The sequence below is a fragment of the Budorcas taxicolor genome, chromosome 1, assembly GCF_023091745.1.
Source record: "Budorcas taxicolor isolate Tak-1 chromosome 1, Takin1.1, whole genome shotgun sequence".
NCBI lineage: Eukaryota > Metazoa > Chordata > Mammalia > Artiodactyla > Bovidae > Budorcas > Budorcas taxicolor.
In genome coordinates this window covers 1,521,929-1,544,521 of record NC_068910.1, presented here as the reverse complement: position 1 = coordinate 1,544,521, position 22,593 = coordinate 1,521,929, and the positions used below count along the sequence as shown (strand labels likewise).

General features: G+C 59.2%; 1 protein-coding gene across 1 annotated transcript in view; it reads right to left on the bottom strand.

Moving 5' to 3' along the window:
* The window catches only part of RAB7A (RAB7A, member RAS oncogene family), a 46,560-nt gene that overhangs the window by 1,322 nt on the left and 22,645 nt on the right, over positions 1 to 22,593 (bottom strand). The window contains exons 2-5 of the mRNA XM_052636802.1: positions 9,628 to 9,688; positions 7,388 to 7,514; positions 3,043 to 3,261; positions 1,850 to 1,978 (exon numbers count right to left, since the gene is read on the bottom strand). Coding sequence (XP_052492762.1) covers positions 1,850 to 1,978; positions 3,043 to 3,261; positions 7,388 to 7,514; positions 9,628 to 9,680 — 528 coding nt within the window. The 5' untranslated portion in view covers positions 9,681 to 9,688. The remainder of the gene's footprint in view (positions 1 to 1,849; positions 1,979 to 3,042; positions 3,262 to 7,387; positions 7,515 to 9,627; positions 9,689 to 22,593) is intronic.

The following is a 22,593-nucleotide window of genomic DNA, read 5'->3' as shown; positions in this document are numbered from 1 at the left end:
GTGGCTGCACGTCCTGCGGTGTAGGGGGGCGGGCCCCACAGCAGAGGGGCCAGGCGGGCAACGAGGGACGCTGCGGGGCAGGGGCAGGAGGGATAGGCTGACGCCCTCCACCCGCACGTGCCCGCTCGGGGAGCTTCTGCCAGTGCCTGACGAAGACAGGGTCTGGGGCCCCAGCCCTCACAGACCCCGCGAACTCGCCCTGCGTGCCCCTCTCTGGACCCAGGTCTGTTGTCTCTTCCAGGCCTTCAGGAGAGCTTGCCCCCAAGGCTGCACATGCCGGGACCGCCCAGGACAACTCCCTCAGTGTGAGGCCCACAGGACAGGGCCTGGGGTCACTTCATGGGGACTTGGGCTGAATTAGCGTGTTTCCAGCGAGGGGCAGCTCCCTGCTTCCTAGGGAAGAGAAGTCACCTGTGCCTTAGACGCGGAGCACCCGCGGGTCGAGGCCCTCTGGGGAAACCACTCCGGTCACAAGAGCTATGCAAGCAGCCACGCCCAGGACTACCTGTAGTCTAAGGCGGTCTCGCTCCCTGAGGGCTGAGCAGGTGCCCCTGCGGCCTGGTCTGCTCACAGGCCCGAGCCATCAGGCCCTTCCCGGCCCTGGAGGCGAGCCGGCTCAAGCAGCAGCAGCCTGTCCCACCCGCTGCTCCAAGCCCTGACCAGCGCTCATCCGCTTTCTGTCTTAACGGAGGCCTCGGTGAGATCGGACCTGTGGCCCCGAAACCGACAGGAAATAAGTGTGTCCTTGAGCCACGCGGCCTGTGGGCGCTGTCCGGGGCCCGGTGCTGGCTGACACAGTTAGAACCTCAGGAAGGTTTATTTTTTGGGGGGGTAGGTAGTGGGGAGAGGACGGAGGAGGAAAAAGTTGCACCTGGAGTGAAAGTCTTAGTTCAAACGGATAATGAACCAAACAGAGCCAAGAGGAAAGCCACGACTAGCGAGGGGAGCACGCGGGCTGCAGGCGGGGCCCGGCGCAGGGAGAGCGCGACACGGGGGAGCGGGCTCCACAGAGGGAACACACGCCCACCGGCAGGTTCTTCACTGTGGCCAGAGGGGCTGAGAAGGCCCACCACACACAGCTCAGCCCCACCTCTGCGCACGGCCGAGGCCCGGGCGAGGGCTGCGGGGGCCCCTCTGCAGACCATGGGCGCTGCGGCAGGGACACCACCGCGGTGCCGCGACTGAGGGTCACCACTGTCCCCAGGGACAGCCAGGGGCCCCCTTACCAGTCGGACAGTCTTCCTCCCGCGACTCGAGCTCTAGGGGCAGGAGTGTTCAGGGAGGAAAGCACTGCCCTGCCGCTGTGGGGTCAGAGGAGCCCTCACCCAGCACCGGCCAACAGGATGCCGCTGGTATGTGGTAGGGAGGGGGAACATCTGAACAAACACCACAGAGAAAACGCAGGAGAACCTTACCTAAGGAAGCCGACTCCTAGAGCCTTTTGGGCTAACCTCTATGAGGATCGTTTAGGATAATTCCAAAAGTTGGTGCACCTCACTGAATCTTCACAAACGCCCTGAAAGTGGGCAATCTCATTGTACAGCTCAGATAGGATTTAAAAACCAGACCAGATCCCAAGACGGGCAGCAGAGCTGGGCCTCAAACTCAGGTGTATCTTCTAACAGGAGGAGCACGGCGAGCAGGGCAGCCCCACACGAGGCGGCCTCGGTGCGTGCCCCCATGGAGCTGACTTACAGATGGCCGGACAGGGCCGCTCTCAAAGGCCCGCCACCACCTCTGGCTACACAGAAAGCCCGCGGGGAGAGAAGGTGCGGGGAGAGAAGGTGCGGGCCGAGGCGGCCAGGCCAGGGCTCCGTCCCCGGAGGTGCCGATGGCGGCGGACACCCACCTGCTTGAGCGCGTTCCGGGCGATCGTCTGGAAGGCCTGCTCCACGTTGATGGCCTCCTTGGCGCTGGTCTCAAAGTAGGGGATGTTGTTTTTGCTGTAGCACCAGGCCTGAGCCCGCTTGGTGGCCACCTGAAGGGGAGGCAGGGCGCAGGTGCCAGGAAGAGCAGGCATCCCAGCGGAAGAACCCCCGGGACCCCCGCCGGCCACCACCCACCAGCCCCGCACCAGCTAAGCTCAGTACAGTGGGGCTTTCCCCTCTCAGCCCCCGACCCCGAGCTGTATCTGAAGGCAGCTTGTGAAGGGAGGCGGCAGCCAGCTCGGGAGGAAGTGCCTCCCCTCCGGCCCAGGACAGGTCTCCAGCCCCTCCTGTGACCGCTCAGTGCACCTGCCTGGGCCCCTGGCCTGATCACACACCCAGGCCCCAGAGCCCCCAACCCAGCCACGTCCTGTTTCCTGACTCCCCACCCGAGCCTGTTTTCAGGAACAAGAGAAGAACCAATTCACTTAGGAAAGAGCTGACTGGTCAAAAATAAACTCAGCTATGAGTGAGTGAGTGAGTGAGTGAAGTCGGTCAGTCGTGTCTGACTCTGCAACCCCATAGACTGTAGCCCACCAGGCTCCTCCGTCCATGGGATTTTCCAGGCAAGAGTACTGGAGTGGGGTGCCATTTCCTTCTCCAGAGGACCTGCCCGACCCAGGGATTGAACCGGGGTCTCCCGCATTGTAAGCAGACGCTTTACCGCCTGAAGATGGCGCTCCTGTGCACCCCCAGAGCCACGAGGCGCTCAGCACAGACCCTCCATGTGCACAGGGTACCTCAGAACAGGCGGCCCAGGCGAGAGAGCAGGGCGCTAGGCAGGCCCTCTGGGGCCCCACGGCCAGGAGACTGAGGTCCCACGGGGCCCAGAGGTCAATCCCGGACTGGAGCCAGGAGGGCTGGCAGGGGACCACTCCATGGGGCGCTCTGACCCCGCACACCCGCCCTGCTCTGCTCCCAGGGAGCCGGGCCCCACCCAAGGATGGCCAGGCGCCCCCTTGTTAGTTGTACCCTTCCCTTGCAGGGGTCACAGGCAGACAGAAAGATGGGGTGATCCTCGGGGCACACAGTTCTTTACCAGTCAAATCTGAACACTGGCACTGCCCCCTTTGAAAGGCAGCCCCCCACCAAGGACCCCGCCATCACCAGCACACACCTGTCTGTTTTCGAGGTCAATCTTGTTTCCCAGCACGACGAAGGGGAAGTTCTCGGGGTCCCGGGGACTGGCCTGGATGAGAAATTCGTCTCTCCAGCTGTCAAGGGTCTTGAACGTGTTGGGGGCGGTCACGTCGAACACCAGGACACAGCAGTCGGCGCCTCTGTAGAAGGCCACGCCCAGGGACTGGAACCGCTCCTGTCCCGCCGTGTCCCAGATCTGCCCAAGACACACCATCACTCCTGGGGGCGCAGCCCAGGACGGGGGGTGCAAGGGACGCCAGGGCCACCCCGAGACGAGCACCTCAGGACTCGGGGAGTGCGCGGAGCACGCTGACCGACAGCAGCTGGGTGCACACACCCGAAGCCCGGAGACGCTCAAAACTGTGGGTCCTGATCCAGGGGGAGGCCACACAGGGAGGTGTGTACAGAAAAGCTGCTCCGTGAACCTAGGCTCCGCGCTCGGGGGCTCCCCGCAGCAGGCGTCTGCTCAGGGCACGCTTACTTTTGTTTGGCCACACCGTGAGGCTGGCAGGATTGGAGTTCCCCAGCCAGGGACCGAACCTGGGTCCTCAGCAGTGAAAGCACAGATCCTAACTGCCAGGCCAGCCCGGAACTCCCAAACTGTACGTTTGTTTACGTATATGTATCTTACTGTATATAACATTTACTTTTAAAAAAAAACCTTTTTATCATATCTCAAGAAACAAAGCACTGTGTGAAGAGGGGGAGGGGAAGGAGAGGGCGAGAGAAATGAAGGGAAAAGCTGAGGACTCAGCACGGAGGGCAGGTGCTGACCAACAACGCACAGCAGCACTCAGCTCTCAGAGCTTCCCATCATGCTCTGCCCCGCCGGGCAGGGATGCAGAGTGCACCTCCTGGATGCCCCAGACCCCGGCAGGGCCCGGGTCGCCGGGAGGGGCGGCCAGTGTTCCCAGGATAGGCCCCAGGGCCGGGGCAGAAGGCACGCAGTTACCTCCAGCTGACAGCAGTCGCCACCTGCTGGGCCCTCTGTCTGTCTGTCTGTCTGTCTGTCTGTCTGCAGGAAAGCACTCAGCTTCAGGAAGCATGAGACGCTGAACCATCCTCACAACCCAAGTAAAAGCTACATCCACAGCACCGGCCGGGACTCCAGGGCTGGGCTTTAGATCAACATGGAGTGTAGGCTGAGCCACCCGTCTCCTCTAACGAACCAGCCTCTGCAGGAAGCGGCCCAGACTCCATGCAGCCGGCCTGGCCTCCTGAGACCCACAGCGCTTGCGGAACACGCCAACCTACCGGGGCCACACGGACGCCCGGTCAGGGAGGACGGCCTCCTGCACAAACTGGACGAATGTCGGCCCGGAGGGAGTGAGCCCACACGAGGACAGCCCAGTGGCACAGGGCTGCGCTGGGGGGCTCCCGTTTCTGTCACTCCAGCAAGCTGCAATCGCATCGCGGACCTGCGCCACTGCCTACAGTGCGCCTCTGAGGCGCTCTGCACCGAGTCGAGGGAGGCGCGCCCTCCTCCTCACAGCCGGGCGCCTCAGGGGCAGAGCAGGCGGCCCGGACAACAAGCCGCAGCCGCCGGGCCCGCTGCAGCCTCGAGCAGCCTCGCCGCCGCGCTTCCTGGCCATTCTTGCTCCTCTCCCTGGTTCCAAGTTTATCTCGAAAAGGGTTTTCTTTCAAGACGGTTTTTCCAGTCTTCTTAATTTATCCCTCTTGGAATGTGGGCTTCCCTGAATCCGTGGATTGGTACCATATCCACCGTGAAAACTTCCTAGCAAATAAATACGCATCTTGACCTTCCTGCTCTTCTGAGACGATGAAAAGCCTGCTTCCGACTTTCCCATCACCCCGCCTCCTTTCAGCCCGCATCTGCTGTATCCCACCTGCTCAACACTCTCTGACTTGTCATTCTGGGTTACCGTGTTCCGTTTTCAGCAGCCCTACTGACCCACGCCACCTGCTTAGCTTCTCCACAGACAGACGAGATGGCTTGATGTCTTTCAATACAAAAACCACTCTGAACTGCCAGGGAGGTTTCCACTGGTCTTCACCGTGTTGCCTCCTGGGAATCATCTCTCTTTTTTCGGCATGCTGCTGAAGGCCCATAAAAATAGGGACGGATTCCTCAAGACCTGGAATGAGGATGCCTTTGTCCGGAGATGGCGTTTCCATTTACTTCCGTCTTTTCAGCTGGCTGCAGGAGCCTGAGCACCAGCCTTCTGTTCCAGCCCGAGGACCACACACTTTCTCTCGCACAGTTTCCAGACTCTGCTCGGTGCCCTGGGTTCTCGGTGGGTGCACTGACTTCAGGAAACTCTTAAGATCTGAGCTTGTGGGGCTTCATCAGACTGGCACCCAGCCTGCAGGGGCTGGGCCTCCCTTCTGCAAGCCCTTGTGGTTATGAGAACCACCGCTGTCCGTCTGCTCCTGCTCCGGCACGCGGGGGTCTTCAGGCAGCATCTGAGCCCAGGACCTGGATGCAGCGCTCGGCCACAAGGCCGAGAGCTCACCTGTCCACCTGCTGTTCCTGCCCCCGCCTCCTCTCGCCAAGTGCTCTGAGGATCCTGGTCTCTGCATTCCGGTTTTCTCTGAGGTGATCTGCTCAGCTCATCCTGAAGCTCACCGCTCCCTCTGCTGAGCTTAACCTGGGCTTTGCCTGTGCAACCCGTCTCCATTTTCTCGGCTTCCCACACCCCGCCTCCCAGGGGCCCTCTTCGCCACAGTCTCCACCCCTCGTGCAGAAGCCTCCGGTCTCTGTGAGCACTTTCTGTGGCCGCTTCCTCCAGGGCTCACCTTCTGTTCGCAAGTTGTGCGTCTCCTGACAGGTCTCATCTTTGTCCTCGCCGGGAGTGGCAGAGGGTTATGTCAGATCAGACAGAGCTCTCCGTGCTGGGCGCAGCAGAGAGGCACACAGCGGGACGGGGTGTCCCCCACGGGGGCAGGGCAGCAGAGCCCCAGCCTGCACCCCACGGGCCAGCTGCGCGCCTTCCAGGCACTGAGGCCTGGGGTCCCGTTCCCACAACCTCCAAGGCCCCAGGAGCCCTGTGTGTCTGTGTGCCCAACGGGGTCGGTTTTGGAGCCCACCCTGTGCAGGCCGCCTCTCATGCTGATGGCGGGCGGGACGCCAGGCCCTGCTGTGCGTCCCCACACCGCCGCGGCAGGGCCCCAGCTCCCGCCAGCTCCCGCTCCTCCCCGCTGCCGTCCGAGGTCTTTCCTCTCCAGCGGGGCTCATTCAAGCTCTAGTTGTGCGCGGCCTGAGGCCTGCAGCGCCGCGTCTCTTTCGGCTGTGCCGCCTGCAGTTTTATATGTTTACACCCCCCGAGCTCAGCCACCATCCAGTGCTTACAATTCTGCCACCTGGAGAGCACCCCACACCCCACCACCTGTTTACCGTACAACTGGAGGTCTGCACCGTGGAACGTGCCCACCCCCGCCCGCCGCTGTGTCTGACGCGGTGGGGTGGGAGCCACGTTGGCCTCACCTGGACGAGTGCATGGCCCCAGGAGCACGGGACACGCCCCCGCCACAGCCTGAAACGCCCAGAAGTCTCAGCAAGCTGGGTGTCAGCCAGGACCACACAGCATGGTCTCCCCAAGACAGCACTCAGGGCAGAGAACAAGGCTCAACTGCTGTGGAGGCAGGGCTTCTGAACACAACGCCTGGGCTGAAAGCTGGTGCTGCAGGATGCTAGAAGCTGGGGCGGAGGGCCTGGCCAGCAGGGCCCCGAGTGAGCGCACACGAGGCTGGTGGGAGCTCAGTTCCTCCCCAGCGATCAAGCCCAGGCCCCCGCAGTGGACGTGTGGTCGGAACCATTGGACCTCCAGGGAAGCCCCAGAACGTGAAGCCTCTTAAGGAGCCAAGTGAAGGAACCATGTTTTTCCCAAGTGTTGAAAGGGAAGCCCCTGAAATCAGATTAAGCTGCTACATGAAGAAGCCAGACTGGCTAAACAGAAGCACAACTTACAGGGCCGTGAAGCGCACAAGACTAGAAGCCAAGAAGACCACTAGAACGGCTGCCGCGAGAGCCCAGGAGAGAGGCAAGGATTCTTCAGCCTCAGCACAGGCAAGGGTGCTGGGAAAGGGGCGACGTGGACGTTTTGGAGACACAAGACAGGAACCGGAAGCTGCCAACTTTATAGCAAAAAACTGAACAACAGCAAAACCCAGGGAGGCCAGTTAAATTCGAACTTTGGGAAAACAAGGGAAACTGCTGGTGTGCCTCGCGGTGCTGAGGACGCCCCCCGGTGTCCCGTGCTGCGTCCAGCAGGCCGCTGGAGGCGAGCTGCCCGTGAGCACGGCCGTGAGGTCTGACAGGGAGGGCGGCGCCAGCACAGAGGCGGGGCGGGGGCGGGGCTCACCTGCATGGTCACGAGCCTGTCGTCCACCATCACCTCCTTCGTCAGGAAGTCCGCGCCTATCGTGGCTTTGTACTGGTTACTGAACTTCTTGTTCACGTACTGGTTCATGAGCGAGGTCTTCCCGACTCTGAAATGAGAGAAGAACCACCAGTCAGGCCGGTCGGCGTCGCACACCGACTCTGACGCGTGCCGTCTGGAAGGACTGTCTGTCTCGCAGGAGAACAAGGTCCGCCCCTCCCAGTGCGGGGGAAGCCTCCAGTTCACCCAGTGGCGATGCGCGCCCACCAGGGACGGGCGTGGGCTACCGGCGGGGGTCAGGTCCGGAGAAGCACTCCTGAGCACTGGTACAGCTGGTAGAGCCTAGCGTTTCCATTTCTCTCCTTCCAAAAAGGGGGCTGGCAAATGCTCTCCTTCTAAAGGAAGCCCCAGCAGTAAGATCCCTGCACTTGTCCCGAAGCGTCTCTGCCGTCTTGGGTCTCTCCGTTTAGTGGTGGTTATTCGGTCCAACAGAGCAGTGGCCAGAGGCACCCACTGGCTCCCGGCAGACATTCACGCCAGCCAGCCTGCTGATGCTTTAGTCGCTAAGTCGTGCCCGACTCTTGCAACCCCGTGGACTGCAGCCCGACAAGCTCCTCTGTCCGTGGCATTTTCCAGGCAAGAATTACTAGAGTGGATAGCCATTTCCTTCTCCAGGGGATCTTCCCGACCCAGGAACTGAACCCGGGTCTCCTGCATTGCAGGCAGATTCTTTACCGACTGAGCTGTGAAGGAAGCCCAAACCAAGTTTAAAATCTGAAGCAGAAAAAGCACCAATATTCCGCCAAATCGGAATCCACCAAAGCAGGCTCCCCAGAGGGGTGTTTCAGTAAGAGAACTCAGCAAGAGACCGGGGTGACTCTTCGGGTGACGAGGCAGCAGGACAGGCCGGCAGCACCTTCCTTTCCACAAAGGCAAACACTCGCTTCACCCACAGAGGACCTGGGAGGACAGCCCAGGGCAGTGCTCCCCACCCGGCCATCTGGGCCCGGATCTCCAGCGCAAGACGACAGGAAGTCTGTCTTCAGGCAAGTCCAGGAAACGGGCCGAAAAGCAGCACTTTCAATCCTGACAGTGGAGCAGAGGAACCGAGAGGGTGAGCGCGGGAGGCGGGCCAGGGAGAGCAGAGATGGACGGAGCGTGTGTGTGGATGTGCGGATGCGGCCAGCGCGGGCCCGCAGCTTGGGGTGGACGAGCACTAAAAGGCTTCTCAGCGGATTAAGGAAGCCAGCCAGGGTAGGAAAACCACTGCCTTTTAAAAAACCTTTGGACAGGAGGCACACTTGCATTATTACATGATTTTGAAAAGCACGTCGCCTCTGGTCTGAGCTTTCAAGGGTCACTTCAGATGCCAAGTCTGAAAACCTCACCTGCACCCCGAGTCTTCCCAGTGACCACAGAGCTAGTCAGTTACCTGGTCACGGGAGACCCAGGCCCAGCCGGAGGCGGGTGCAGGCGCGCCTCCCTTGCAGGCGCTCCGCAGACTGCCTTCCGCTTTGTTTTCTCTCTCTGCAGACCGCACGTCTGTGGCGGCCCCGTGTCAAGCTAGTCACGGGCGCCACTTTTCCAACGACGTCTGCTCCCTTCACGTCTGTGTCACATCTTGATAATTCTTGCAGTAGTTACAACTCTCCCGTCACCACTCTGCTGTGATCTGCGACCGGTGATCTCTGATGTCACTACTGCAAAAACATGAAGCCTCACCGAAGGGTCAGTGGACGGGTAGCATTTTCCGGCAGTAAATTGTCTTTAAATTGCAGTATGTACGATGCTCTTTAGACAAACGGTTACTGCACACCAAGCGGCGACGGTACGGTGCGAACGTGACTGTCCTGTGCCCACGGAAACCAGAACGCTCCCGCGGCTCACCTCACTGCGATGCTGACGCCGCGGAGGTGGTGTGTAAGCGCCTGCAGCGTCTCGGAGCTCTGCCTGCGCCAAGTGTGCCCCAAACCTCCAGCGTGGGCACGGCATGTTGCCCACAGCAGCAAACCTCCATGAAAACTCTCCTCCCTCCTCTCACCAGGGAGGAAAGAGGAGCCGAATGAAATTATCACTGAGTTCAAACAGCCACCATTTTCTCCAAATTGGGGACAAAGGGCCCCACGCCAGGGAGACCCGGCCCCGCAGCAGGGAGAGCTGGCCCCACGGAGAGCAGCGCTAGAGTGCCACCAGGGTGTCCGCTCACATGCGGGGACACTCACCCAGAGTCTCCCAAGATGATCACCTTCAGCAGCACTTTCTTCCTCGAGGTCATCCTTCAACCTGGAAGGAAGGAGAAGGCATATGGGCGGCACGGAACTGCCGAGGGGAACCCCTCTCTCGGCACACGCACAGACACGGCCCGGGAGCTCCACGCCCCAGCCTTCCGGCCGGCTCCCCGCTGCACCCAGGGCCTGGACGGAGTGCAGGCTCAGCACGGGACCCGGGCCAGGAGCGTGCCAGGGGGCACCGGAGGAGCCTGCAAGAGGCGCGGCCGCCGGGACGCCGGGGCAGCGTGGGCGAGCCTGAGCGCTGCTCACGCAGGCCTCCTCAGCGCAAGCCCTTTGTCCGGCGTGGAGCAGCCCGCCTCTCCCCACCACTGTCTACCCCTGATGCCGCCTGTCCGTCTTCAGAGCACGGACCCTGCACGCAGCTGGAGACGGCGGACAACCTCACAGCTGGCCCTCGGCACCCGCGCTCCTGCCTCTGCGGCTCAACCACGTGGGCTGTGCAGTCTTCGTTCTTTAAAAAACCCTCACAGGCGTCCCTGGTGGGCCGGCGATTAGGAATCCGCCGGCCAATGGTGGGGGCACAGTTTCCATCCCTGGCCCAGGAAGATCCTACGTGTGGTGGAGCAACTGAGCCCTGAGCCACAACCCGGGAGTCGCGACCACCACGCCCAGAGCCGAGCTCCGCCCTGGGGAAGAGCCTGTGCAGCAACGAGGCCTGGCACAGCAGGAGCTCCGCCAGGGGAAGAGCCTGTGCGGCGACGAGGCCCAGCACAGCCAGAAACCCTCCTGCCAGCGGACACGCGGACTTGACATCTTATGTCATCTCTCTTATATCTCATATTATATCTCTCGTTATATTCATCTCTCTCTCCCTTTGCCTAACGATTTCCATCGAGACCATTTTATTCTCTGCCCCTAGTCTCCAGTAGAGAGCTATCAAACATTGGCAGCAACAGCGTTTGACTTTGCAGCTTGAGACCATCTTTCCCCAGAAAGCCCTTCAGGAAGTCTTTTGGAGCCTGGACCAGACAGCATGAAGAGGCCCTGCTGGTGCTCAACCCCCTGCCTCAGCCTGACCCCGGGTCACTTTCCTATGGGCACAGGCCTCGTGGTCCTCACGAGTGCCTCAGAGGCCTTCAGGGGGAGAGCGGTGGCAGGAGGGCAGCAGTCCTGAGCCTGGGCCGGTGTCAGGGCCGCACTTGAGGACCTCGAGGAGCACCCCTCGGCGCTGACCCCACGGGAGGGCTGGGGCTGCCGCCGCCTCCAGAGGCAGCAGCGTCCTCAGCAAGGACCCCACGCCTTCCGGGGACCCCCAGCCCTGGCCCCTCCTCAGGAGGCCGGGTGGAGACGACCAGGAACCAGCAGGGGTGGCGTCCGCCTCCCACAGTCAGCAAAGCGGGGACCTCGGGGCTTACACGGGACCCAGCGGGGAGGGCGTGGGCTCAGGAGAGCCTGGTGTTCTTCCAGTCTGGGCTGAAAGATGCTCCAGGTGGGGCCTGAGAAAAGCTGCCTCGAGCCTCTTCTCCACCTGCCTGGCTTCCTGAAGGCTGAGGCTGACGGCACTGCCGGCCACAGGGCCGTGACTCAAGAAGGGGATTCCTGGCCCACACTCCCCAGCGCTGTGACCTCGGATGCGCCGGCCAAGCCCTCTGCTGGGAGAAGGAGAACAGCTTTTAGGTCGGAAGAAGGGTGTCAGGCCTGGATGAGAAAAACACTCAGGACAGTGAAGAGAGCCCAGGCAGTGGTCAGTGAATGCCGGTGTGCTGGTTCCAAAGTGCGCCGAGTGCAGAGCCGAGCACACAGTGGAGTTTAGAAGGCAGCGGGCACAGCGGAACTCAGAGCTGGCCCCCGCGCGCCCCGTTTCCAGATGCTCGCTGCCAGCTGTTCCTCACGAAAGGCAACGGCAAGGGCTAGAGCAGCTAGTGCGCAGGGCAGGGTCAGAGGGAGGGCCCGTGCCCCTGAAAGCGGGGCTCTCCGCAGCGCTGCTCAGCGTGGGGATGGGAGGCAAACCAGAGGCAGCGAGCAGGCCCCACAGCCGAGCCCAGGGCAGGCTGGCTCAGCCCCCAGTGCCTTCTACGCAGCGCCCACTCGCACTAGTCAGGAGCGGGACCAGACAAGTCACGCCAGGCCTGCTTCCTGTAGCGTTTTCTCTGTCACGTGCAGGGCTGGCGTTGGCTTTTCCTACCTGCAGTGAGAAGTTCAGCCCCAGCATCTCCAATCACCCATGAGACCGCCAGCCCCACCGGCCTCCCGAGGGACTGCCTTAACCAAAGTCGAAGCGTCTCACCTCGAGGTCTGGGGCTGAATAGGGGCCGAGATCAGAGTGTGGTGGCTGGGACACGCTTCAAATGCAAAGGGCAGATTAAGAAAAGAGGTGAAAAGAAGATGACTTTGCAAAGAAATACACCGATTCTCAGAGTTCAGTAAGTTTCACTTTGCACCAAGCGCCCTTTCCTAACATCAGAAAGACGACGTAAGAAGCACGCCCACCCTCGCTGCCCCCACGACAGCTCAGGCTCACCTCCTCTTGGTTCTGCTCAGAGATGGCAGGCGGCCCCGAGTGCCTTCCTCCCTGCACACCCCATCACAGGCCTGGGGACCCACCTGAGGCGCGTCCGGGAGGCCCCTCCGAGCTCGTGTGGCCCTGCACACAGGCGGGAACCGTCTCCCCCGTGGCGCCGGTCAGCCACTGTCTCAGTGTCTGAGATTTTTCTGGCTGCACTAAGCATTTAAACAGCCGCTCACCTTCCGTCTGACATATCGAAACTCTAGGGAAAACAGTGCCCGAGAGGACACCTCTGAGCTTCCACCTGTGGGGTCCTTTTCTGGGACACTGGAATGCTCGCTGGGTAGAGGTCTTGTAGGCGCTCAGACTCCTGAGACCCGTGCCAGCCACACGGAGCTGAGGACCACGGCCAGTCCACACAGCGGGCAGCCCAGGCACAGGGAGGCGGCCTGGCCTCAACACCCCGACTCTGAGAGCCCTCACTCCTGGGGGCTCCCCACAAGAGACACACCCAGCACAGGAGCCGCTGTGCTCCCTGAAGCCCAAGGCTGGGGGCCCATCGGGTGCACCCAGCCCCTCCCCACCCATCAGATGCCATCACGCAGCCGGACACGTGACCGCAAGCAAGCTTCCCACAACAGAGGCGCCTGCATGTGCCTGCAACAGGGTTCCCAGGCAAAGGGGTAGGAAGTCAGTGAGAGGTCGAATTCTCACTCAGGGGAAACGTTTCTGTCCATCTTAACCAAGATGTTTAAGAACGGGATTACTGAGACTAAGAATGGGATTATCTGTTTAAGAATGGGATTATTGAGTCGAAAATATAAAAGCACTTTTATGACTTTTGCTAATTCACTTTCCTGAAGGATTTTCCAAATATAACTGCAGCCACCGTTGCAATAGTTAACAGATACAGGATCTAAATGAAAAAAATTTTACTGAGACAAAGAAAATCAGGATAAATGAAGAGACATCTCCTACAGGAAGCCTTAAAGTAAAGATAAAAAGTTCTTCCCTGTTTAAATAATTGCAAGGATTTGGGGGGAATGGGATGAAGCCATTCTATCTTTCTTAGTAATAAATGAACAAGAATCCCTCGCAATCCTTTCAAAAGAGCAGTGACAGGGAACTGGCCTAACCGTCTTGGAAAGTATGCTACAGAAACAGTATCAGCATGACGGGCTGGAATTCCAGCGTTACAGAGCTCAGCAGTACAAGGCTGACCCCCCACTCAGTGGTGAGAGCCAGGTTAACACCCCTACAGCTCGCCTTCCCAAACAGACTCCCCAGCAGAGCGGAGGTGCAAACTCAAGGAAGAGACAAATCAGGTCTCTCCTGGAGGATAGGTCACAAACGACTTTCTTTCTTCATATTCACTTACTGTCATCTTTCCAGGGCAAACGACCTTCAAACTCAAAGGCTATCTCTATTTTGGAGGAAAACGTTCACTGCTGACTTTCCAGTCAGTTCTCCTTGCAAGAGCATTCCTGTCCTGCAGGACACGCGCCCCCCGCGCGGCGCCTGTCAACAGGCGAGGCGGGGTCGCAGCCTGGGCCGGCCCAGAGGGCGCCACCGGCTTCACACTGGCAACCGCGAAGAGCTACGCGTTTGTACGTCATGTTCTCTGGGATCGGAGCGTGGGACACTTGTTTCTAGAAAAGAGCGAAGGAAAAAACAAAACCAAAGCAACCCTGGAGCACGGCTCTGCCGCAAGGAGCAGCGCCTCCAGAACCCTCACCGCGGCACCTGCTTTCTCTGACCCTCTCCCAGCACCGTCTCCACGGACTTCTGCAGACACAAACTGCTCTGAAAATCCCTACAGGGTCAAATGTCCCCAGGGCCTGGGACCGGGCGCTGAGGGAACACCCACCAGCCCAGGAGTCCCTCCCAGAGCCTTTCTAGAAGGGGTATTCGCAGCACATTCCCTTCCTTCTGTCCTCAAACCCAGCCTGCTCAGCACACATCACCGTTCCACACGCCGCGTGCACTCCTTCCCCCAGGGACACTGCTTCTCAGGTGGGAAATCAAAAGCTAGACTCCCCCCCACACACCTGGAGTCACTGCTCTCCTCATCTTTGAAGCTGAGCAGCCAACTGGCCGTAAAAGCAGAGGCAATAAGGAAGCCGCAAGCAGGCACAACCATCAGGAAAGCATCGTGGCCCAGCCCAGACTGTGGGCTGGGCAGGGCCAGTGAGGACAGCAACGGACTGCTGGAGAAGGTGGGCGGGGGCGCGGGGACACGGGGCCAGGGAGGGGAGGAGCAGGAAGCCGGGCCACCCCCATCTCTGCCGTCAGCCCGAGGGTGGCCCCTCAACCAAGGCACTTCCCCCGTGCCGGCCACGCGGGGGCACAGCCTGCGCTGAGTCCTCGGGGTTTACGCAACCTGAAACCCGGGGGGTCCACTGATCATGCAGCCTGCGTGCTCCACGCAAGCCTTCGGCTGTGATGGTGTCAGCCAACAGGGTGCTGCTCTGTGTCCCATTTACAGCACCCCAGGGGAAGCGCAGCAGGCAAGAGCCCCAGAACTTCGAGAGGATACTGGGAGGCCCGAGAAGACGCAGGAGACACACCAGCGAAACAAGCACATGCCGAGCTGCGCGGCACCCCAAGGGCGGTGGCCTCAGCTGCGGAGCGAGACAAGCTCTGCTCCGGGAGATGGCTGAGCAGGACTGGAGGAGGTAAAGGGCACCGGATGTCCCAGGCAGGACGGCCCGCTGACCCGTCAAGGGCAGTGGCCTCTGCTGCGGAGCGAGACAAGCTCTGCTCCGGGAGATGGCTGAGCAGGACTGGAAGGAGGCAAAGGGCGCCGGATGTCCCAGGCAGGACGGCCTGCTGACCCGCCAACACTGCCCCCAGCACGCCCCGTCCCTCCCAGTGCCCCTTCAAGGGGGTGCCTGCCACTCCACACTGCCCCCCAGGTGCCTTGCGCACGTGAGGACGGGAGACAGTCCCAGATACGGGCCTGGGAGTGCAGGTCCAGGGACGGCCCCAGTGCCTCCTCCTAGGCTTGGCCCACAGCGACGTGCCAAGCTCCCCACACAAGCAAGGTCAGCACTCTCTGAGATGAGGACTTCTAAACCCCCGCCTACCGCTCACCAGGAAAGGCCTGGCTGGCATTCTCACCAGGGCACACTCCCTGGAGCTGCCACAGCATCGACTTACATCATGGGGGAGCTATCGTTGTCAGGCGGGGCCTGTCTGGTGTGGGGCGGAGCCTCTAGCTGTGGTGCACAGACTCTCTAGCAGTGGTGTAGGCTGAGTTTTTGCACCACGTGGGATCTCAGTTGCCCAAGCAGAAGCTGAAGCTGCACCCGCTGCCCTGAAGGACGGATTCTTAGCCACTGGACCACTGGGGAAGTCCCTCTGAGGGGATTTCCAACAGTGTGAAACACGTACCTAGTCAACCAGCATTCCTAGTATTATCACTTCACCTTCCAAATCTCATCACCCCAGCCTCTCACACTAGCTCGCTGACTCACACAAGTGTGTCCAAGGTCCTAGTCAAACATCTAAGACAAATCACAGCTTCATTTACGTGCATGCTGAAGTCACACTGTACAAGCCAGGACTGCGTCGACACCAGCAAACGCTGCGGTGGAGGTGTGGCACTGGAGGAAGACGCCTGCTCAGCGCCAGGGAAGGGAAAGCACAGCTGATGCGTGGGCGCTCGGTGACTACCCACTCCTGCTTTCGCCTCCGTCTACTATTCTGCGGTAACAGTTTAGGCCCATGAGTGCGAGAAGCATGGCTCCCCGCTCTTGAGATCCTAACCCAGGCTGATCAGATGACCTCAGACTAAGGCACCCTACGTCCTGACACCCTCCTCCATGCCTCATACTTAACCACGTCCACCCACGAGTCCCTGTCTCTCTCAGGAACGCTGGTCACTAACCGCGACCTAGGGTAGAAGCACACCCACTTTGGCTCAGACACCTGCTGAGGGTCAAGTAAAGCGTCAGTTACTGGGTTGGACGCTGGGGTTGACCTATTCCCTGGTGGTCCAGTGGTTAAGACTTCATGCTTTCAATGCAGGGGGGCCAGGTTCCATCTCTGGTCAGGGAACCAGATCCCACATGCTGCCACTAACGCCTGCCTGCACAGCCAAAGAAACAAGAAGGCCACCGTGATTGTCTACGCTGAACAAAGCACTCTGTTTTGTAGCTTCCGAGTGGTCACCTGGAAGCCCCAGTGGCCAGATGCAGCTGGCTACTTCACACCTCCTCGCTGGACAAGGGGCTTGGCGTGATCCTATACACGGAGAGGCCACGTGCAGAATGAGCCCAAGCACCTGATACTCATAATGGGCCCTTAGGAGTCACTTCACCCCATCCTGTGCTGGGAGAGGCACCCCGGGGGCACCCACAGCCCGCCCGGCTCCCGCCTGCACCCCCAGAGACCACGAACTACCTCCTGCGCAGGGAACTGCTCTCAGCCTGCAGCAAGACCGGACACGCCCACCCCCCCCAGCACCGGTCAACACCTCCACTCAACTCCTGCCCACGCAGGCTGCCTTCTGGAGCCTCAGCTTCCCGGCTGCCGCCCTCTGCCTGGCTCAGACTCACTGCGCCTCTTACACCACCTGCCTCATACACGCATTGTCCGTTAGTGAAATACGGTGATGCCCTAAGAACGCGGAGAATTTTACAAATGTGTAAGAGCTCCCTCAGCATGGAAGTCCTTAACTGCACAGGACGGTACCACCAGCCTCAGCAGTCATCCCAAATATCCAGGAAGTATACTGCCGCTGGGCTAAGCTTCACGACCATGCCAACCCTCTGCTGGTCCAGGCCACGCATTCCCCGTGCGGGCGTTACTAACCATGGTCTGCGGCCCTCCAGAAGCTGAGCATAAGGACACAGTACATCCACAGTATTAAAATTTCACTGAGGCAGGGGAGACAGTTGGGGAGGCGAGGCTGGATCTGCAAAGGCCTGGGGGGGCAGAAGGGAGATGTGATAATGAAAAGTGGCGGGGGAAGGCGGGTCTAAACCGGGCGGTCCTCTACAGCACCCAGCTGCTCAGCCACACCGGCCGCAGGCTCGCACCTGCCCCGCTGGCCTGTGCAGGCAGCGAACACTTGCGTCTCCACAGCCGGTGAGTTCTGCGGTGTGCGGCCGGTCTCAACAACCCTGGAGGATCTAACCAGCACTGGCCGGTGGTCCTCACACACCTCCAGTCTCAGTGGGTGGCCATTCATTGCTATCTAGCCCATCGTCTTTCCCTCTTGAAAACACAGTAAACGCTAGCTCTTCAACAGCAACTTTAGGCACCAGCGCACACGTGGGCTCCTCATCAGACTATCACAGGAGCATGCTGGCTGCACCCTAACCACTTCAAAATACTTGCAGCCACTGGTCCTGGCTGGCCAGGAGTGTCCACACAGCACCCCAGGTCCCCTGTACCCCCGAGCTGCCTGTCTGAAAGCCAACAGCACTGTGGACGACACCAGCAGCACGAAGGACCCGACAGACCGCACTGGCCCGGAGCAGGCGGCCCGGGGAAGGTCAGACTAGGGAGCGTCGCCCAGATCTCAGAGCCTCCCAGGACGAGGGGTGGACGTCCGCTCCTGACAGAGCCGCGTGTCCCAGCAGACCCTCTGCGTGCGCGTGCCTGTGTGAGGCGCTCACAGGTACTTTTTCCTCAAGGGCTCTTGCAGGAACCACGGTGACTGAGGCGTGCCCCAAGGCTAGACCGACTCCTAAGCAGTCCTTCCCGACCACTTCCGAGTCAAGACGCCAACATTTAAAAACAGTCCAGTCAGCTAAGTGACAGTCTGTCCCCACACGTGCCGATCTTTAAGGGCCCAGAGCGCCCAGAGCACAGAACGCAGGACATCACGCGTGTGGCCAGGCTACACGCTGGCAAGCTGCCACCACCGGCCACGGGCCGGCGACCCGGAGCTCCCACAGGGAGGCCCAGGGCACGCGGCGCCCCACCTCCACCAGGACAGCGTCCAGAGAGGAAGGGCACGGTCCACCGGCCAAGAGGAAGAGTAGGGACCGGGGCAGACAGACCCCGCCAGCACCCACGGGGGCGCCGAGCCGGGAGAGCGCCCCTCCTCAGGGGAGGGCTCTCGGTGGCTGCTGGGACCCTGGAAGGCTCCGAGGGCCCCTCCGTCCTGACGCGGCTCCAGCTCAGGACTGGCTTGTCTCTCCCACACCGTGAACTTCAGTTCCCCGTGCCCACTGTCACACCACCCCGACCCCGCCACCGCTTCAGGGAGCAAGACCACAGGACTACACGCCTGCGGGCACACGGGGTTTACCGCTGTGGCGTGAAGGGGGCCACTACCTCCTGGGAAAAACAGGTTAGGGCAGCAACTCTCGCCCAACGTCTGGGGTCACAGGCTCCGAACCTCGAGCACTGCCTGCGTGCAAGTCAGATACCAGGGATACGGGAGTCCCGGGAGCCCCACGCTTGGTCCCAGGGCCACTGTCCTCAGAAAAGACCTCTGGGGCAAAGACCACGTTTCCTATCAAGTCATCAAAGTACATTAAACCAAATACGTAACCACCGGGGCTTTAATTCACAAAGCCTCCTCACCAAAACATTTTTAAACAAGTGTTCAAAAATTTCAGTATTAAACGAAAAAGTAACCCAATTTAGCATTATGAACTCACATCCTGTAAGGAGACTTACAGCTAAAAGGGCGTGGGATGCCTCCTGTGCGGAACAGTGCCCAGATCCCGGAGCACCCTGGGGCTCGCACTCCAGGCCGTCACTGTCCCTGACCAGCTGAACGTGCAGAAACGATGGCAGAACAAATGACTCTCAGACACACAAATGGATTCGAGCAGGACAAGCCCCTCGCATGGAAAGGCCAGGTTTGTGACCAGCTGCAGGGTCCTTACAACACTGTTGACCTCCATGTATATCTGCTCTTTGTTCATTTCATAAGACAGTCATGATAGTACCTTCCCTTGAAACTGCCTTTAACTATGCCCATCACCTAGGGACTTCCCTAGTGGTCCACTGGATAAGACTCCAAGCTTCCACTGCAAGGGGCACAGGTTCAATCCCTGGTCAGAGAACTAAGACCTCCCACAAGCCACACGACCAAAAACAACAAAAAACCCCCCAATGTCCACCCCCAACAAGGCTACTCTGATGCCTGTCTCTGAAGAGTAATTCTATTAAAGTACTAACCACAGTTGTCCTCTGGCTGCTAAGCCATATCTCACTCTCTGTGAACCCACAGACTGCGGCATGCCAGGCCTCCCTGCCCTTCACCATCTCCCAAAGTTCGCTCAGACTCATGTCCATTGAGTCGGTGATGCCATCCAACCATCTCATCCTCTGTCGTCCCCTTCTCCTCCCGCCTCCAACCTTTCCCAGCATCAGGGTCTTTTCCAATGAGTTGGCTCTTTGCATCAGGTGGCCAAAGTACTGGAGCTTCAGCTTCAGCATCAGTCCTTCTAAAGAATATTCAGGGTTGATCTCCTTTGGGATTGACTGGTTTGATCTCCTTGCTGTCCAAGGGACTCTCAAGAGTCTCCTCCAGCACAATTCAAACACATCAATTCTTCAGCACTCAGCCTTCTTCATGGTCCAACTCTCACATCCATACATGACTGCTGGAAAAACCATAGTTCTGACTAGACGGACCTTTGTTGGCAAAGTGATGTCTTGGCTTTCTAACATGCTCTCCGGCTTTGTCGTCTTTCCTTCCAAGGAGTCAGCATCCTTCAGCCTCACGACTGTGTCTCCGTCTGCAGCGATACTGGAGCCCAGAAGGAAAGTCTCTCGCTCCTTCCACCTCCTTGCCTTCTATTTGCCATCGAGTGACAGGACTCGATGCCATGGTCTTAGTACTTTGAATGCTGAGTTCCAAGCCAGCCTTTGGCTTTCATCAAGAGGCTCTCTAGTTCCTCTTCACTTTCTGCCATTAGAATGGTGTCCCCTGCATATCTGAGGTTGGTATTTCTCCTGGCAGTCTTGATTCCACCACGTGAAATATCCAGCCTGGCATTTCACATGATTACTCTGCAAAGGTGACAATATACAGTCTTGACATATTTCTTTTTCAATTTGGAACCAGACCGTTGTTTCATGTCCGGTTCTAACAGTTGCTTCTTGACCCACATACAGGAGTCTCAGGAGACAGGTGAGGTGATCTGGTATTCCTCTCTCTCTAAGAATCTTCCACAGTTTGTTGTGATCGGCACAGTCAAAGGCTTTACCATAGGCTTTCTCTATGATCCAACGAATGTTTGCAATTTGATCTCTGGTTCCTCTGCCTTTTCTAAATCCTGCTTGTACATCTGGAAGTTCCTGGTTCCCCTACTGCTGAAGGCTAGCTTAAAGGATCTTGAGCACTACCGCGCTAGCATGTGAAGTTAGTGCAACTGTACAACAGTTTCAACGTCCTTCGGCACTGTCATCCTTCGGCACTGTCATTCTTTGGGATTGAAATGAAAACTGACGTTTTGCAGTTCCATGGCCACTGCTGAGTTTTCCAAATTTGTAACATTTTTATGTTGAGTGCAACACTTTAACAGCATCATCTGTAAGGATTTTAAACAGTTCAGCTGGAATTCCATCACCTCCACTAGCTTTGTTGGTAGTGATGCTCCCTAAAGCTCACCTGACTTGACCCTCCAGGATGTCTGGCTCGAGGTGAGGGGCCACACCACGGCAGTTATCCTGCAGAGGCTTCTGTGTGTTCCTGCCGCCTCTTCCTTACCTCTCCTGCTTCTGCCAGGCCCACACCGTCTCGGCCCTTTACTGTGCTTCTTCTTCCATGGAACACTCCCTCGCTGGCTCCAGTCTCCCTGAAGAGGCGTCCAGCCTCCCTCGTCTGCTGTTATCCTCTCCTTCTCCACACTGCTCACTGAAGAAGGCTCTCCTTGCTATTCTCTGGACTCTGCACTCAGTTACGTATGCCCCAGTTAGGACTCTCCAGAGAAACAGAACCACGGATCCAAGGATAAAGGAACAGAGCCTACTGCTTCTGCTGGCGCCGTGTAAGAGCCTGTGTTTTCCCAATTAAAGTGAGATTTCAAAAGTGTTGTTAAAAATAAACTTCACATACATGAGATTCACGTTTCTATAAGGATGTATAAGACCATAGAATGCACACGTGTGAGATGTAGCATTTAGACTAGTGAGGAAGTTCTCACAAGATCACGGAGGCCGAGATGCCCCGCGATCGGCAGTCTGAAGGCCTGGGAACCAGGCAAGCTGGTGTCAGATCTCAGCTGAGCAGGCGACTGGGAGTCCCCCTCGGCGTCCCCCAGGCCCGGACGAGAGCAGCCTGCCCTGCTCAGCCCTCACGCCCAGCTGTGCGCCCCACCCAGAGACACAGCACAGACACCCTGGAAGCAAGCGTTAGCTAACCCTTGGGGGCCGCTGCCAGCCAGGCTGACACACAGCACTCACCAGCACACCAGGCAGGCGTGAAAGCCCCGCAGAGCTCAGGGCTCAGGCGAGAGTTCAGCTCCTCTGGCTGAGGAGGAAGTCCTCCATTACAAAGGTTACCATCCGAAGGTTATTACTCAAGTGCAGCTCTACAGGGATTCAGACACAGTGCGTGCAAGACCTGGCAAACCACAGACCCACCTGCCTCACAAGATCACTGACGGCCAGCTTGCTGCAGGTAGCATTTAGGAAAACCACTGCTAAATACTAACTCAAGGTGGAAACGTACCAGTGACCCACTAGAAGGGAGAAGAGCCGAATGTCCCGTCGCCAGGTCAGGTGTGGGCGCTTCGCCGCAGGTCCATGCAGCACTGCGTGGCACACGCCACGTGCAGACCACGGTTCTCCTCAGGCGGGAGCGCCGCTCCAGAGCAGAGCTCGCAGCTTCCCCGGCCGGCGCCGTGACCACCCGGGATGGAAACACGAAATCACATCTCGAGGTCAGAGATCTGCCAGCCCAGATGCCATCTGGCTCTTATTTGGGAGGAAGAGCGTGTCTGGAGCGAGGACACCCGCCTCAGTGTGCGCGCCTGTCAGAGCTTCACGCGCGGAGCGGCCGCCGGGACTGTTTCCGGGACCTTTCCCCCAGGGCCGACAGGAACCCTGCGCGGATCACGCAGCAGCCCCTGCTCGCCTGCCCCGGCCCTGGGCTCCGTCTTGGAACTGGCCTCCTGCAAACAGCGCTCGTGCACCAGGTCCTACAGAATCTGTCCTTTCCTGCCTGGCTTATCTCACTTGGCATGTTTTCAAGGCCCGTCCACCTCGCAGCCCACTGGAACTTCATTCCTGTACATGGTGAATAATACACCCCCGTATCTATTCACCAACGGATGGGCACACAGGGTCTTTCTCCCCGTTGACTGCTGTGAGTAATTCTGCCATAGCCCATAGTGTCTGACTATCTGCTGGAGATGCTGATTTCAAATCTGACGGGTAGATGCACCTCGGTGCCAGGACACACGGTAATTTTCTGTAATCTGCACACTGCTCTCCATGCAAGTCCAGCATTTCACACTCCTACCAGCAATACACAAGGG